This window comes from Diabrotica virgifera, chromosome 6 (assembly GCF_917563875.1).
Source record: "Diabrotica virgifera virgifera chromosome 6, PGI_DIABVI_V3a".
Classification (NCBI taxonomy): Eukaryota; Metazoa; Arthropoda; class Insecta; order Coleoptera; family Chrysomelidae; genus Diabrotica; species Diabrotica virgifera.
Window position 1 is genome coordinate 179,269,720 of NC_065448.1, and position 19,192 is coordinate 179,288,911.

Here is a 19,192-nt window from a genome sequence, read left to right on the forward strand (position 1 = left end):
TCTAATCGAGAAGTGGGTGCTTCATTTGTTATTAAACAATTGAACTACGAAATTAGATGTTTTTTTAAATAACTCCAAAAATATAAATTTTAGAAAAAAACTGACTTGACCATTGAAAAAATCAGAAAATTTTACAAAAAAACCTTATAAGAATTTTCTAAAATTAAATCTGTATCTTCTATAATTTTTTATTTATAACGCTAAAGTCACCCTTCACACAAACATTGGCTCACTGTAAACTAACGTACGGCGAAGTGCATGGTTGAGTTATTTTAATGTAATTCTTTAACTGATTTATCAAATAAAATTTTACAACTTGGACATGAAAGAAGAATAATTAAGCTATCTTATGGTTATAATAGAAAGAAATAAAATGTATGGGCATAAGTACGGCGTGGGCGGAAAGTGAGCCTTATATGAATTTTGTTTAAACATGATTTAAAAATGTGTAACTAATACAATTTTTCTTATAAAACTCTAAATTTCTCACAGCTTACTTTTAAAGCATCTTACTAAATGATGTTTCATTAAAAAAAATTTCAAAAATTTAATTCAAATGATATGACGTCTCAAAAATTGTAGTTTTTAAAATCTTCTTAGTTTTATAGAATTACCACCACTTTAAGACGGTACTACTCAAGTTTGAATAGATCTTTTACAGTTTTATAAGGCTTTTTTAAAGCTTAGGATGTATTATTTAAAATGCACTAAATCATTTTACTTTAGAGATTAAGAAAATTAAGAAAGATAACAAAAATTTAATACAAAAACCGAAAATTACCAGCTAAAAAAATGTTTATACAAAGTGATCAAAACTTTTTTCTGTAAAACTTACCTAAAATACATTTAATAATAAGCTTCAACAATAATAAATGTTCAGCAAAAAATTTTTTTTAACTCTTATACAGTATGTCTGCGTAACTAGGAACCTATCGATAACTTTTTTATTATCAGTTTTACGAAAAAAAGTTATTCTTTATAAAATACTCTGCATCGTGTATAATCTAAAATGTAATCATCAAATATCAAATTTAATTAATGTTATACGAGGTATGTCAAAAAATATGAATTTCACTCAAGAGTAAAGTACCTTTACATTTCACAATATCGAAAATTGTTATTAAGAAAAGTTATTTGGAATTAAAAAATTGTTTTAGTGTACAATTACATCCTTCTAATTAAAATATTGTGAATAATAAAGGCACTTATCTCTTTAGAAAAATTCATATTTCTTACATACCTCGTATAAAATTTAAATAGTTTGATATCTGATGATTGTATCTTAGATTCTAGACCAGGGAGAGCATTTTAAGAAGAATAACTTTTTTTCGGAAAAGTTATAATAAAATAGTTATCATAATTGTAATAAAATGATGATGAGTATCCGTAATTTGAGAAAAAATTGAAATTTTTTTTCGATTAGAATGATGTAATTGTATATTTAGACATAGTTTCTAATTTCAAACAACTTTTCATAATAGCATTTTTTTGATATTCTGGAATATAAGGTTACTTTACTCTTTAACGAAATTCATATTTTTGACATAACTCATATAAAATTGATAAAATTTGATATCTGATGGTTGAGTTTTAGATTTTTGACTATCCAGAGCATTTTATTAGAAATAAATTCTTTTCGTAAAATTGATAATAAAAAAGTTTTCCATGTAGTTCCTAGCTACACAGACACACTCTATAAGACCTTCTGTATAAGAATTTTCAAATGGCAATGCCATATTCGGATTCAGCATAATCAAAAAAAAAAAAAATAGAAACATATTTGATCAGAGTAAAATAATGAATTTATCGATATTTTTAAAATTATTTGTACAAAAAAATTTTTATTGTTTAAACAATTAATAAACAATTAGCGGCCAAATCTGCGAGTAGAACTTTTTACTTTAACATGTATATAAACTAACAAAAATAGCTTTAGAAAAATATAAGGTTGTTTGAATTTTTCCGAAACAATGAATGTTTTTGTTCTAATTGCACTCCTCTAGTATATACTGGGTTGGGATAAAGTATGGAACCAAGCAAATATCTTTGAAACGTAAAGAACAATATTTATGGAACTTTGCATGCAAGTACAGTGACGCAAAAGGCATCTGTTGTCATATTTTTTGTTACTATTCCACTTCCGGTTTCACCGGAAATATCCCTAACTTATTGAATTTAAATGGGACACCCTATATATTTTTGCGGATTTTAAAAGAACTTGTTATTTTTAATTCATACATACCAAATTTGGTAGAAAAAAATTTGTTAAAAAGTGTCTGTAGATAATTTTTTGTATTAATACAACGTAATAGGAAATAAACGAGTAGCAACTATACTGTAGACTAAAATTGTTGTTTACATGCACTGCATGACTTATTTGAATTTAGTATAGTAGGTAAAACTGTTACTGAACTAATTGACAGAAATAAGTTGTATTAAAGATGGTTCATTTAAGTGGAAAAATCGTATTGAAATATTAATGATAATAGGTTATGGTGAATTTTCATTTTTTGGAAGTGAATTTTCCAAATCCATGGATGGCAACTATGGCAACTATTTTTTTTTTATTTTTAATATCATTGGTCTAACGTAAATAAATTAACCTATTTTTTAACTGTAAAGAGATTTATTTCTTGTTTTAATAGTTTTTTCTTCCAAACTTGGTATATATGAATTAAAAATAACAAGTTCTTTTAAAATCTGCAAAAATATACAGGGTGTCTCATTTAAAGTAAATAAGTTAAGGGTATTTCCGGTGAAACCGGAAGTGGAGTAGTAACAAAAAATATGGCATCAGATGCCTTTTGCGTCACTGTACTTGCATGCAAAGTTTCATAAATATTGTTCTTTTCGTTTCAAAGATATTTGCTTGGTTCCATACTTTATCCCAACTCTGTACAGGGTGAGTGGGGAGGAATGTCCCAAACTCCAAGACTGTATAATATACGTAAAAATAATCAAAAATAACTCATATGTTGTTATTCGATTTTCATTTGTTTCCGAGATATGGGGTGTTAAAATTTTTCTTGCAAACTGACGATTTATTTATTGCTCTAAATCCGGTTGAGGTATGCAACTGAAATTTGGTGGTTTTTAAGACATAGTTGTTGTGCATATTTTGACACACAATTAAGAATTTTATAGTCGCCATTGGCGCGCGTACGAGTAATAGTCTCAAATTTTTTAAAGAAAAAAAAAAATAGTACGCCACTGAGATATTTCAAATTAAAAATTATTTTTGAATTGCCTGTTGAATTTCTGACAAACAATCTATCTTCATATTTGTTCATACGATGCTTCGTTTTCATGCAAAAAATAAAATATCTTAACGCTTACAACGTATTCGGAATAAGTTTCTACACATTCATACAGAAACTTCGTCGAAAACTTTGTAAGCCTTAAGATATTTTATTTTTTGCATGAAAACGAAGCGTTGCTTAAAAAAAGGGAAGATAGATTTTCTGTCAAAAATTGAACGAGGAATTCAAGAAAGATTTTTAATTTGAAATATTTCAGTGGCGTACCATTTTTATCTTTAAAAATTACAGACTATTATCCGTATGCGCGCCAATGGTAAATATAAAATTCTTAATTATATGTCAAAACATGCGCAACAACTATGTCTTAAAACCTACCAAATTTCATTTGCACACCTCAACCAGTTTTAAAGCAATAAATAAATCGTCAGTTTGTAAGAAAAATTTTAACATCCCATATCTCGGAAACAAATGCAAATCGAATAACAACATATGAGTTATTTTTGATTATTTTTACGTATATTATACAGTCTTGAAGTTTGGCACATTCCTCCCCACTCACCCTGTATATTTAGTTTTTAAATATCTAGTTTTTTCGATTTCAATAAAAAGAAAATTAAAACGTGACGCAATGATTTAACTTGCCAGTCTTGCCAGTTCAGTTTTTAACCACTACACTAATAATCAGTAGTAATTCAATTTAGTCACTTATTCTGAATAAAATGCTCAACCATATTTATAATGTAAAAAAGTCACTTATTTTTTTTTCTTAATTTCAGACCACCAGAAGCGTACACGTTAGAAAATGATACAGACGATGAAACAGGTGACGAAGACAACGACGAATATGGGAAACCAAGAAGACAACAGTGGTCCAATAAGTTACAGTTCGTGCTGGCTTGTATTGGATACAGTGTCGGACTAGGCTCAATTTGGAGGTTTCCCTACCTTTGTTACAAAAGTGGAGGAGGTAAATATGAAAACTTTTTATTATTCTAATGACGTTTAACTAACGGTGTATTTAATATTAGAGTAAATAAATTAGAAATTTCTCTCTCTCTTATGGCGCTACAACCCAAGTCGGGCCCTAGTCTCCCCAGCATCCGCCTCCAAGTATCTTTGTCTCTGGTTGCTCTCCTCCATTTATCCACCCTCAATATTTCTGTAAGATCGGGTTCACTTAGTCTATCCACCTCATGCTTAGTCTTCCTATTGGCCAACGTCCCATCATGGTTCCACTAAGCCTGCTATTAGGTGTTCTGTCATTATCCATTCTTATAAGGTGAATATTTGCATTTGTGCATAATTTGCTAGAGACGGTTCTTCGTAATATCGCTATAACCCGTGGTTGAACCGTATTCTCGATATACCAATGTCAATGTCGCAAAGAGGTCCTAATATCCTCCTTAATATCGATGACTCAGAAGCCAATCGGTGTAAGTCAATAAGTGTTTAAAATGAGATACTAAGATGTTTCTGAAAGTAGTTGCAGAAATATAAGTAGTTATTAAAAACAAATAAACCGTCTTTATTTATTATAATATGAGTAACATATTCATAAATACAAACAAGTAAATAATAATAATATTATACAGGGTGTCCCGAAAAGATTGGTCATAAATTATATCATAGATTCTGGGTCAAGGATATGTTGATTGAACCTCAATTACCTATATACAATAGTGCACACAAAAAAAGTTACAGCCCTTTGAAGTTACAAAATGAAAATCGATTATTTTTCATATATCGAAAACTCTTAGAGATTTTTTATTGAAAATGGACATGTATCATTCTTATGGCAGAAACATCTTAAAACAAAATTATAGTGAAGTTTGTAAACCCCATAAATATTTTATGGGGGTTTTGTTCCCTTAAACCTCCCAAACTTTTATGTACGTTCCAATTAAATTATTATTGTTGCACCATTAGTTAAACACAATGTTTTAAAACTTTTTTGCCTCTTAGTACTTTTTCGACAAAAGCCAGTGTTTATCGAGATAAGTTGAATTTTTGTCGAATCCACCACACATTTGTATATGGTTAAGTACGATTATAGAAACCTGTTAATAATCTGAAAATTTAATTTTATAATTTATATTTTTAGGTATTAGTCCGTTCTTTAACGGTAAAATATTGCAAAACCTCTAAATTTTAAACAATCGCTTGGATTGACATAAAATTTGGCATAAACGTAGCTAAAAAGTCAAAGAAAAAAAGTGATATTGTGCCGATATGTGCTTTTGCCCCGGGGGTGGTTTTCACCCCCTTTTGGGGGTGAAAAAGTATTCGTCCTAAGTAAGTCCGGAAATAGATAAACTGACTAATTTTAAGTAACTTTTGTTCTATAGAGTTTTTTCACTAAGTCAATACTTTTCGAGTTATTTGCCAGTGAATATGGTCATTTTTTCAACAAAATGACCATGTTTTTAGACGGTTTTTCGCAAATAACTCAAATAGTAAGCATTTTGTCGAAAAAACATTCTTAGCAAAAATATAGCCCGTAAAAAATTGAAACAAAATGGTGTATATATCACGTCTCTATACCTAGTAGAAGCAGAGTTATATCTAATTAAAAATAGGTTCATATTCGTCAAATTCCAAACGGAATACTTTAACGTGAAATAACCAAAAATGAAGCACATTTCGGGGAAAACTCATTACAACTTATTTGAAGTGATTAAGAAAGCTTCATTTATGTTTTATAAAAAAAATTTCTAGCACCAAAAGTAAACAAGTTACGCCGAAAATAAAGTTAGTCCCTTTTTTTTGGTAAAAAAAATCGGGAAAATCATCCCCTAATTAGTATCTCAAATGAACTTAATCGTTACGACTTCACAAGTTTCTTGACTCGTGTATGTATTGTTTATATGATCTGTAAGTTTTATTGGTTCAAAGTCCTTATTTTTGAAAGGGCTGTAGTTAAAAGAGGTTGAACGAGTCACTGATCACGAATGTATGCAAATTTAGAAACACCAAATCTTAATCAATTTTTGTCTAACAGAAAAACAAAAAAATACATGATATTCGAAAAAGCAATACTGACTTTTTTTCTTTTCCGAGATTTTTTGTATCTCTAACAATTTTCAAGTTATTTTGAAAAAAAGCATATTTTTCAAAATTAAATTTTTTTAAAATTTTATTTTAAAACCAAATTTTTTCAAAAATAAGCACTTTAAAACGATGAAACTTACAGATCATATAAACAGTGAAGTAACTAAGTGAAATAATTTGTGAAGCGGATCGATTAATTTCATTTTAGTTGCTAATTAGGGGGTGGTCTTCCCGATTTTTTTTGCCAAAACAAAAGGGACCAACTTTATTTTGAGCGTATCTTGCTTTTTAATGCTAGAAACTTCTTATAAAAACAGAAATAAAGCTTTTTTTAAACACCTTAAAAAAGTTGTAATGGGTTTTCTCCAAAAAGTGCTTAATTTTTTGGAAATTTCACTTCGAAATATTTTATTTGCAATGTGGTGAATATGAATTTATTTTTCATTGGCTATAATTCTGGTTCTATGAGGTCCAGTGACCTAACGCGTACACCATTTTTTTTACTTTTTTACAGGCTATATTTTTGCTAAGAACATTTTTTCGACAAAATCCTTACTTTTTAAGTTATTTGCGAAAAACCGTCTAAAAATGTAGTTATTTTGTTGAAAAATAAACATATTCACTCGCAAATAACTCGAAAAGTGTTGACTTGGCTAAAAAGCTCTACAGAACAAAAGTTACTTAAAATTAGTTAGTTTATCCATTTCCGGACTTACTTTGGACATATATTTTTTCACTCACAAAAGGGGGTGAAAGTCACCCCCAGGGCAAAAGCACATATCGGCACAATATCACTTTTTTTTGTGACATGTAAGCTATGTGTATGCCAAATTTCATGTCAATCCAAGCGGTTCTTTAAAATTTAGAGCAAAAACCGTGAAAGAATGGACTATATATTTTGAAGAAGAAGCCACATCTCGATAAAAAGTGCCTTATCGAAAAAATACTAAGAGACAAAAATGTTTTAAAAATACTGTGTTTAACTAATGGTACCGCAATAATAGTTCAGTTGGAACGTACACAAACATTTGTGGGGTGTAAAGGATTAAAACCCCCATAAAATTTGTATGTAAACATATTAAAAAAGAAGGCGCATCTCGATAAAAAAGGCTTATCGAAAAAATACTAAGAGTCAAAGAAGTTTTAAAACCGTTGTGTTTAACTAATGGTACCACAGTAATAAATTAATTGGAACGTACACAAAAGTGGGGATCTCTTTAAGAGTTTTCGATATATGAAAAAAAATCGATTTTCATTTTGTAACATCAAAGGGCTGTAACTTTTTTTGTGTGCACTATTGTATATAGGTAAGTGAGTTTCAATCAACCTATTTTTGACCCCAGAATCTGTGGTATAATCTATGACCAATCTTTTCGGGACAAACTGTATATACACTGAGCATCAAAATTAACGCACCACCCTAAAAATGGGATATTTTTGATTTGTCGTATTTCCTAAACCTTTTATCCGATTTTACTGATTTTTCAGTGTATTATAGCTTTGCTCTTCAAGAATATCGATGTAATAACATTATTGCTAAACAGCTAAGTGTCATTGCATACCTGGTGTAAAAATGGTAGTGTATTTTTTCCTCAATGTTTGGAACACTCTGTGGAATATTCTAGCGTATATAAAATATTGAAATTAATACTTGACTGTAGCCTTAGGCTTTCTTAACATTCTGCTTTTTGATTCATTCGCTTATGTGGGACAAGAAAAAAATTAAGTACTTTAACAACTAGCCATATTATTTATTAATACAGGGAGTTTCTAAATAAGTGCGACAAACGGTAAGAGGTAATTCTGCGTAAAAAAATAATGGCCGTTTTCTGTATAAACATATGTCCACAAATGCTTCGTTTTCGAGATACGGGATGTTGAATTTTTTCTTACAAACTGCAGATTTATTTATTGCTCTAAAACCGCTTGAGATATGCATATGAAGTTTGGTAGGTTTTAAGAGGTACTTATTTCGCATTTTTTGACATACAATTAAGAATTTTATATTCACCATTCGCGTGCATACGGGATGTATCTAAAATGTTTATACCTGTATGCACGCAATTGGTGTATATACAATTCTTAATTGTATGTCAAAAAATGCGCAATATAATATGCTCTTAAAACCTACCAAAGTTCGTTTGCATATCTCAACCAGTTTTAGAGCAATAAATAAATTGTCAGTTTGTAGGAAAAAATTCAACATCCCGTATCTCAAAAACAAAGCATTTGCGGATATATGTTTATAAAGCAAACGGTCATTATTTTGTCATGCAGAATTACCCCTTAAAGTTTGTCGCACTTATTTAGAAACACCCTGTATTGATGAATAACATCGTTAGTTGTTAAAGTACCTAACTGTTATATTATCCAACATAAGTGAATGAGTCAAAAAGCAAAATGTTAAGAAAACCTAAGGCTACAGTTAAGTTTTAATTTCAATATTTTATATACGCTAGAATATTCTACAGGGTGTTCCAAACTTTGAGGAAAAAACACACTATCATTGTTACATCTGGTAAACAATGACACTTATCTGTTTAGCAACAATATTATTACACCGATATTCTTGAAGAACAAAGCTATAAAATACTAAAAATCTGTCAAATCGGACAACAGGTTTAGGAAATACGAGACATCAAAAATGTCCCATTGACTTACACCGTTTGACTTCTGAGGCATCCATATCTTTCTTTCTAAAGTATTAATAAGGCTTATTGTCTTTTCTGTCATAATCCATGTTTCTACGTCATATATTGTTATTGTTGGTCGTATGATGGTTTTATTTATATTTTAAAATGAATTACTTTCGATTCTGAGGTGATGCACTACCTCCAGACAACTGTTTCTGTCTTACGACGTCCTCAGTGGAGCTGCGTGCACACCTCTGATTCAAAACGAAATCAAACTGTCTATTTAAGTGTAATTTCAAAAATAGTTTAAAATCCAATTTTATGACGCTATAGCGACATCTCATAAAGAAAGATTCCAGATACAAAATTCAGTATAAAAATAATAGTAAATATTTATTTAAATCTGAAACTTTTCTTTAGGGTGACAGCGGAGCAAGTGCTATACGTCGCGTAAGTTCGCAAAAAGTACTTCGCGCACAGTTTCATACAATAGTTTATCTACGATAAACAATATGCAGATGATTTCTGCTTTTACAATGTGAATAAGTTGTACCAACAAAGTATTAATTCAACTAAGATGGTACTGGGTGATGCAAGAGAGTATTTTTTTAAACAAGGATTTGACCTTACTGCAAATAAATCAGCGGTGGTGTTTTTTACGCGACATCGCTTACCAGTTATGACCAGCATCATGATTAACAACCTAAGTATACCCGTTCATAAGCACTACACTTATCTTGGTATTACATTGGACACCAAGTTAACATGGGATGAACACATTAATAAGTGCTTAATAAAATGTGAGAAAAGTTTAAATATTCTTAAAGTAGTTAATCGCTATCGATGGGGTGCTGACCCTAAAATTAATTTAATGTTTTATCGTGCATATACCAGATCCATTCTCGACTATGGAAGCATTCTATATGGATCTGCCACAAACAGTCGCCTTAAAAAACTAGATCGCATTCAATATAAGGCTCTGCGGTTAGTTCTAGGTGCGCTCAAGTCTACGCCTATAGAGAATCTTTTAGCTGAATCCATGGAGCCTCCTTTACATTTAAGACGACTATTTTTGGCTGAAAAATTTATTCTTAAATGCCAGTCTTACATCCAAACTGAACTACTACAAAAAATATGTGACATCTCTGTTTCTAATCTTGTCGACAAATGGTGGCACAACAGGAATTCTCCTATTTTAGCAGTAGCATACTCGAATGTTTCTCAGCACCTAAACAGTCCAGGTGAATTAACTTTCTTTAAATCGAGTTTTAATATATCTTATGCCAATGTTAATGTTTGGTTCCCAAATTTTGACAGTGAGAATCCAGTTGACTTTCAGCAACATATAGCCAAGCTTGATAATCCATGCAGGATTTTCACGGATGGTTCAAAATCAAGATTGGGAGTTGGATGTGCTGTATATATTCCGGATCACCAAGAATCCTTGATGTTCAAGTTAGACAAACAATGTTCCATATACTCTGCAGAAATGTTCGCGATTTATCAAGCTCTAGAATGGGCTATCAACAAAAAAATTTCTAACAAGCAAGTTGTAATTATGTCAGATTCAAGATCTTCGTTATTAGCTCTAGAAAACACACGTAAACATTTATATAAAAATAGCCTTGTCGTCAAAATTTTAGAAAACCAACTAAAGCTACTGGAAAAACAGACTTCTGTAACTTTCGTCTGGGTAAAAGGACATATTGGTATTTCCGGTAACATAAAAGCAGATTTTTTTGCTAAAGAGGCAATCTTAAAAGGATCGGAAATAACTTGGCTAGATAGAAGCGATCTAACAGCTACTCGCAAGAAAAGTTTGAAACAAAATTGGGATATTGAGTGGCACGCTTTCTGCAATCGAAGCAACAATCTCTACACCAAAATTCATCCTAGTTTACCTACTGAGCCTTTTGCTATCAGAAGTTATCCCAATAGAAATATATATGCCATGTTTATTAGATGTCTCTTTAATCATGCCACTGTCAAGTCATACCTCTATAGATTTAACCTATCCGAATCAGATCTTTGCGATTGCAATGGATATGTTGACGATATTAATCATTGGTTGTTTGGATGCAAACATAATGATGTTGCAATTAAGTTTTTGATGAACAATCTGGTTCAAGAAGAAATACCTTTCCCACAAAATAATGCTTCTCTTTTATATTTGTCTCGTAGAAATTCTAAAATTAAACAAATCATCTGGGAGTTTTTAAAAAGGACTAAGAGGAAAATTTAACTTGCACTGAATGAGTCCGGTTGAATGTGTTTAGCAATAATTATTGTTTTTTTATGTTTATCCTTATTATGTAATATTGTCTCCCTGTGAAAGTTCATTAAGTAGATTTTGCAGGGAAGTAATAAGAATAGAATTGTATAAAAGTTTATATTGAAAAAATAAAAAAAAAAAAAAAAAAAAAATTATACAAAAAAATATGTATACAAAAAAAAATTAAATCATAAAAAAAAAAATAAATAAATAAATAAAAAAAAGTATAATAAATTATAAAAAAAATATAAAAAAAAAAAAAAAAAAAAAAAAATTAAAAACACAAAGAGGGTGTAAACCTCCGCGGGGTTGATCCGGGTTGAAGCCTTATCGCTGTGTAAAAAAAAACATATATTTATTAGCATTTAGTATTATTATTTAGTATTAGCATGTATTTTTTTTTTGTCGATTTAATTATTTGTAAATTAATTTAAGTTGGTTAGGGCCATGAATGAGGAGTATACCTACTGGTCAATTAAATGTTTCCACTTCTACATATGTATGTATGTATGTGCGTGCATAAGTATTATATGTGCGCACATGTACCTAATGTATTATGTAATGCAATGTATTATATTTGGAATATTGTAGCAAACAGTAATTTATTATCTATCGTAGCTGAATGGATCAAGTAATCCAAAGCCAATAAGGAAAAAAAAAAAAAACTTTTCTTTGAAAAAGAAAAGTTTCAGAATAATTATTTACTATTATTTTAATAGTGAATTTTGTATCTGGGACTTTTGTCTTTCCTTATATTTTAAACTTCACTTCACTATGGATGCCTTTGGATCCAAACACTTGCTACAGAAAGAAGTATGCTTCGTTAGCAATCATTATCCGTTTCCGTATTTCGTCCTCATTGCTGCCATCCTCAGTTATCTGTACAGCCAGGTACATGAGCTGCTTTACTATTCTTGTTCTCCTTTTGGCATCATAACCCTGGATGGGTCTTTGCCTGTCTGGTTATGTCCTTCCATTCAGATCTTCCTTGTGTCCTTCTCCTCCATTGTCTTACATTCATGGTTTTCAGGTCGTCTTCTACATCATCCAACCATCTCGTTCTGGGCCTTTCTTTTTTTCGCCTTCCTACCGGCTTTTATTATTGTAATATTCTCTTAGTCGTTTTTGTATTTTCTTGTCGCCAGACAAGTATATGCCAGATATGACCCTCTTTGACGTTTCACTACTTCAATTTGCTGTTTTACTACTTCGATATAATATATAAAAATAAATATGTTATAAACGGAACACACTTCGGTCTCTTATAAATAATAGTTATTTATGAAACAGGTCGTGAAGTATGCTTTTTGCGAACGCTCGCGATGTTTAGGGTGACAGCGGAGCAAGTGCTATACGTCGCGTAAGTTCGCAAAAAGTACTTCGCGCACAGTTTCATACAATAGTTTATCTACGATAAACAAATAAAAAAACTATAACTCTTCGTCACTGGAATTCATTTCTATTCTACAATTTTTAGAACTTTGACATTTAGAAATTCTAACTTCCTTCAAACCACAAAAGTGTCAAAACTTTTATTGTAATTTATTGCTCACGTGTCATCACCACTACAACGCGAAAGTTAAGGATATTTGATTATATGAAGGTGTGCCAAAAACAGTGCTAAAAATAAATCCCATTTAAAATACATTGGTATTTCACGCACACTTTAAATCCTTCACGCACTGCTATCTATAATGACAGTTTTCACAAACTATCACACTGCTATCTATAATGACAGTTTTCACAAACTAAAAATTTATACATAATATGACAGAGTAGATAAAAATGTTTTATTTATAACAGACCCACAAAATCAGGAATCAAAAAATGGTTTCATTGTATCCCGTAACGCGACAGTTCGTAACTATACATATTCGTAAGTATAAGGTATACTTCGTAACTCTTACATTTGAGTTTTTTTAACAAATTTAGTGTCGCTGAATTTATAAAAAACGCATTTTTCAACATTCCTACTACACTAAAAGTAAGGGTACTTTTTATAAGACCACTTCTTTTTCAAACTATTAAAAATTACTAATATGACAACTATGGATTTTTTTAAAATTTCTATCTTGATTATCACTTTAAAGTATTACAAATAAGTGACAAATGATGTAACAAATAAAAACAGTTTAATAATAATGTATTTACTTTAAATTAATACAATTTACATGTACCTAATGTTTATTTTGACACATAGTTTTAATAACACTGGGGAACACATTTTTTGTTGAGTTAGATCTGACACTTGTTTTTCACTAATTTTTGGCGTCTGAATCTGAGAATAACCTCAGATTTTGTCTATCTCGTCAACTTTTTAAACTACAGGATGTCCTCAAAAATCATAAAAATCATGAATATAAAGGAACATAAAATATAAACGTACCAATTATATAGTTTACAAATCATTTAATTTAAATTAAATCGAGTTCATACAAATAAAATTGTTTAATTAATAAACAGTACTTACAAATTAAGACAAAAATTTGCGTTTATGGCTTTTTCTGGAGTGTTCAGTTTGTGTACATTCGAGCTTGATGCTCCAACAATAGTCAGCCATCATATGTACATCCCATCTACCTTGGTACCGTGCTTCCATGACCTTCAAATCTTGATGGAAACGCTCACCCTGCTCATCACTAACCGCACCAAGATTGTCCGGGAAATTAGCAAGGTGGCTATGTAAAAAATGCACTTTAATGCTCATGTTGCAACCTAGCTTTTGGAAGCTCTTTAAGAGGTGCTGGACAATGTCGGCGTAATTCAGTGCCCGTGTATTTCCAAGAAAGTCTTTAACAATGTTTTTGAATGACAACCAAGCATTCTTTTCAATTTCTGACATTGTGACCACGAAATGTTAATCTGCAAGAAGCTGCCGAATCTGTAGACCATCAAAAACACCGGCCTTTATCTTTTCAAACGACAGGCTAGGAAATTTCGACACGAGATACTTGAAACAGTCTCCTTCAGTTGGCAAAGCTTTAACAAATTGCTTCATGAGACCCAATTGTATATGCAGAGGTGGAAATATAATCTTCTTCCTGTCAACAAGTGGCTGATTTACAATGTTTGGATCACCAGGTCTCAGGTCCGGTCTTGGCGGCCAATTCGACTGCACCCAATGTTGCGCACGAGCTCTGCTGTCCCACATACACAAAAAGCAGGGATACTTTGTGTATCCACGTTGTTGACCAAGTAGGAAGCAGACCATTTTAAGGTCGACACAAATGATCCATTGATGCATGTGATATTGCAACAGAGCAATGACCTTCTTTATGTCGTCATATTCTTCACGCAAACAAACTGAATGGCCAAATGGAACAGAACCAAATAAATTTCCATTATGGAGGAGAACACATTTCAAGCTCCGCTTTGAGCTATCTATAAACAGTCTCCAGTCAGATGCGTTGTAATTTGAAATTCCCAATTCTTCCATTAAACCACTTACGTTATGGCAAAACACAAATCCACTTTCACTTTGAAAATATTGCAGAAATGCCCTTTCACGTGTTCGAAAATAGGATACCTTGGCTCCCTTTTCGAGCAAATTTTTCTCATTCAGTAGTGATGCTAAGAGCTCTGAAGCTTTTTTGGATAGCCCCAAATCTCGTACCAAATCAGTTAGCTCTTGCTGCTCGAATCCCTTACGTACGGAGTCATCTTCAATTTCGAAATATTCATCGTTGAAGTCGCATTCATCTGCACCATATCCATATTCCCCTTCTTCCAAAGAGGTAAATTCATTGAAAACTGGCACGGGGATTTCGGTTGAATGCGGCACTGGACGTATAGCTGACAGTAAACTAGGATACTCTATTTTACATCTGTTTTTCTTGTTATATTCTGATATTTTCACTATACAAAAGTAACAATCACTTGAATGATCTTTGGGCTCACGCCAAATCATAGGTATACCAAATGGAAGTTTAGCACGATTTCCCTTGGTCCACATCCGTAAACCCTCAACACACTGTTTACACACTTTATGAGGGGCCCATACTTTATCTTGATCACCAAGTTTCACTTTGAAATAGGCAAAATATGCTTGTCTGACAAATGTACTAATGTTTGTCCTTTGACTGGGAATGGTAAAACTGCCACATATGTAACAAAACGAATCGTGGCTGTTTTCGCACTTACGACGTATAGGAGCAGAGGTAGCCATGAGGAAACGTTTCAGTTTAAACACACTAAACAGTTCTATACACTTCAGTAACAAAATACTAAATACTGCTAACCGACACACAACGTTTCACCACAGTATAACAGACATAACAGGCAAGTCTAGACAAGTTGCAGTTATCAGAGCGTCATTACCCCCACCAGGCGCCCCACCCACATAGAAAACGAACATGACGTGATAGAAGAAAACTAAAAACAGTTTTGAAATCAGCATGCCTAATTCTATAAAAACAGCTTAAAAATCTAACTCAACAGAAATTAAGTTTCAAATTGTTCCCCAGTGTAATATATTTATTCTCCACTAAATATGACATAATGTGTTAAAATATTTATCCTGATGTCGGTTTATTAATTATTGATAAACGTAATTTCAGTAGTTGTAACTATAAAAAAATTAGATTCTAGGTCAACAAAAATAAACAGAATAATAATTTAATTTTGACATTACGAATTATACCGTTACGAATTGTGCTAGTTACGAATTGTCGCCATTAGAAACTGTCGCGTTACGAACTGACGGCGTTATGAATGTGGAGTTACGAACTGTTGAAATGCGAGATGTCTTGTCACGTAAAATGTATGTATAATAGCGTTGTTATATTACGATTAAATAATTTTCTGCTAAATTATGTAGGATTTCTGCAAAAATACCATTTAAAGTTCACTCGGGTATTAACAGTACAATAATAAATTTAAAGAAAAATTAGTTGCATGAGAAATGTTGTCCAACAGAACATGAATAAATGAAGAGAATAATTTTGAAGAAATTTTGTTTAATAAGAAATTTGTTTTTTCTACAATCTCTTGATAAAGAAGACTTTTTCGCTTGTCAATGGCAACGAAAACTTGACGTTTATACTGGGGCCACAGTAACGTCTAATGCCGTTAATAATTAACGCATTATTTGCATTACAGGGATGGCAAATAATGCCATAATTAACGGCACTAGACGTTACTGTTGCCCCAGCATTACTGAGTACCGTCACTTTATCGCTCTAGCGCGTTAAAGTTTGAAAAACGCGCGTCGTCCGTAGCAACCGTACCACCATACAATACAAACAAATTGAACATTCATACTCATACTCATAAACGCTCGTAGTCCGTAGAAACCACAGATCCATACAATACCAATAAATTGAATATTTAAACTCATAAAGTTAATGAATTAAAAATAGTTTCATTTTATTAAGTGATTGTAGAAAAAATGTTGTATGTATTACAAGCAAAAATCGACATTATTGCTTTCGAGTAATTACTGCGCTCCGCTACACGTCGCGCGGTAACTATTACCCTCAAGCAATGTATCACTTTTCGCTCTTAATACATAAATAACTATTAAAATATTTAATTTAATTTTTTTTCATTTTAGCCGTTTTTCTCATTCCATATGCAATAATTATGATATTTATTGGGGGGCCCATGTTATATATGGAATTAGCAATAGGTCAATTTACAGGACGAGGTCCGATAGGTGCATTGGGACACCTATGTCCATTATTCAAAGGTAAATATACATTAGCAACAAAATTAAAATCTAGATATTGTTTGTTTATTTAGGGTATGCCGTAATAATAATAAAAATATAAAATACAAATAAAAACAAGTTTATATACAAAAATTAAAGCAAACAACATAATGGATATTAGATGTTTGTCGAGGCTGTCTATCCAGGTTATTGCCTCTGGTACTTCTTCAAGGAAGTCCCGTCATGGACCTGGATATCTCGAAGAGTGCATTCGTAGGTAATCTGTTGTATGGTTTGTCTTGGATAGAAGCAGTTACAAACTGAAGTTGGAGCCTTGCCTCACTGCTCTAGGATATTAGCACCCATTATCGAACCCCCAGACCTGATTTTATTTAGTATCACCCATATCTTGCGACACACATCAAAACCTGGAACCAGCTGATCAGGATGAAGTACTCTATGATAATGTGGTTCTATTGTGTCTTCCCGTCGATTCCTTCAAGTCGTTCTATCAATTGGGGCTATTCCTGGTAAGATAGGAAGCCCTTGGACTGGAGTGCATCACAACGATCCTATTATCACACGCATAGTGCTGTTAAGCTGGGTATCGGCAGATCGTCTGAGAGGACTGTTTATCCAGAGGGAATCCTCTCAGGCTCTTTACCAAAATAAGGCCAGTTTTCTTAAGAGACGTTAATCATAATATGATTGTCTTAATATTCATCTCTAGCTCTTATGTGGCTAAAATGGTAACCGGGTAATTCTACTAAATAATTTTTCTTAAATCCTTTAATCGGCAATCTATCAATACTCACAATGAGCGTTTTTATTATGTAATATTATATTCAATTATTATTACGATATTATATTCAATTCTTACTTAAATGTATTAATTACGTTTGCTAGTTTTAGTTTTTTCACTTTTCGTTCCTTATGCGCTACTTAAATAACCGATTAGCTAACTCATTAAGATGTACAGGGTTATTCACTATATTTTGACCCCCTTGTAAACTGCGTTATTTACAGAATTAGAAAAAAATGTAAAATATAAAAGTTATTCGATTTTTAAATTATGATTTTAGGACATATATATCATACTAGTGACGTCATCCATCTGGGCGTGATGACGTAATCGACTATTTTTTTTAAATAAGAATAGGGGTCGGTGCTAGCTCATTTGAAAGGTTATTCAATTCTCTATTTAGTAATATAAACATTAAGATAATTATACAATGTATATAAACATTTATAAATTTGCATATACAAATTATACATGCATAAATTTTTAAAACATTATTTGTCATTAATGTCACTGAATGTATTTTTTCGTAGCAACGAAGGGCATCTGACGTAATATACTTGACGACGGGAAATTATCAAAAATTGTCAGTAATAATTGCACAATAGCTCTAAAATTCTATATTAATTTTAGAGATCGAGTGCAATTTGTTGCGATTATTTCATGAATAAAACTGTCCAAAACCAAAATTGTATTGTAATTTATTTATGTAAGTACAAATTAGTACAATTAAACACACAGTTGTTATAAATATTTGACGGTAGAAAGTCATCACTTTTTTAATTTTTAAAACATTAATTGTCATTAATGTCACTGAATGTATTTTTTCGTAGCAACGAAGGGCATCTGACGTAATATACTTGACGACGGGAAATTATCAAAAATTATCAGTTTAATTTATATTTCTGTAACTTTCTATTGGTCAGAATCTCCTATGAATGAAATTATCGGGTATAATATCACAAGAGAGTGAGAATAAATTGAAAATAATGCGACAGTTTTTCGAAAATTTGTTGTCTGGCAATAGACACGAGAGCCCGCAGGGCTCGAGTGGCTATTGCCCAATGACAACAAATTTGAGTAAAAATGAAGCATTATTTTCTTATTTATTCTTACTGTCGTGTGATATTCGTAAGATTATTTTTTAATACGTATATTATGGATATTTTCTTAATTGTGACAGTTGTCAAAACTAGGAAACTGGTTGCCATTAAACAGAAAAAATCTACTTAAAAAAATTCTATCGGTAATTTTCTACAGTAGATAATTCTCAGTATAATTTTAATCTGATTGGACAGAACTTGACAAATTAAACACGTGATCAAATATCTTACTATACGATTGGAAGTTAAAATCATCAAAAAATAATCAGTTTAATTTAGATTTATGTAGCTTTCTATTGGTCAGAATCACCTATGAATGAAATAATCATGTTAATGTTTATATTACTCAATAGGGAATTGAATAACCTTTGAAACACGACCCCTATTCTCATTTAGAAAAACAGTCGATTGCGTCATCACGCCCGGATGG

General features: G+C 31.5%; 1 protein-coding gene across 2 annotated transcripts in view; it reads left to right on the plus strand.

Annotated features, from left to right (window-relative positions):
• The window catches only part of LOC114328177 (sodium- and chloride-dependent GABA transporter ine), a 218,285-nt gene that overhangs the window by 155,252 nt on the left and 43,841 nt on the right, over positions 1–19,192 (plus strand). For both annotated transcript variants that reach the window (XM_050654379.1, XM_028276957.2), the window contains exons 2-3: positions 4,037–4,227; positions 16,765–16,899. In XM_050654379.1, coding sequence (XP_050510336.1) covers positions 4,037–4,227; positions 16,765–16,899 — 326 coding nt within the window. The remainder of the gene's footprint in view (positions 1–4,036; positions 4,228–16,764; positions 16,900–19,192) is intronic.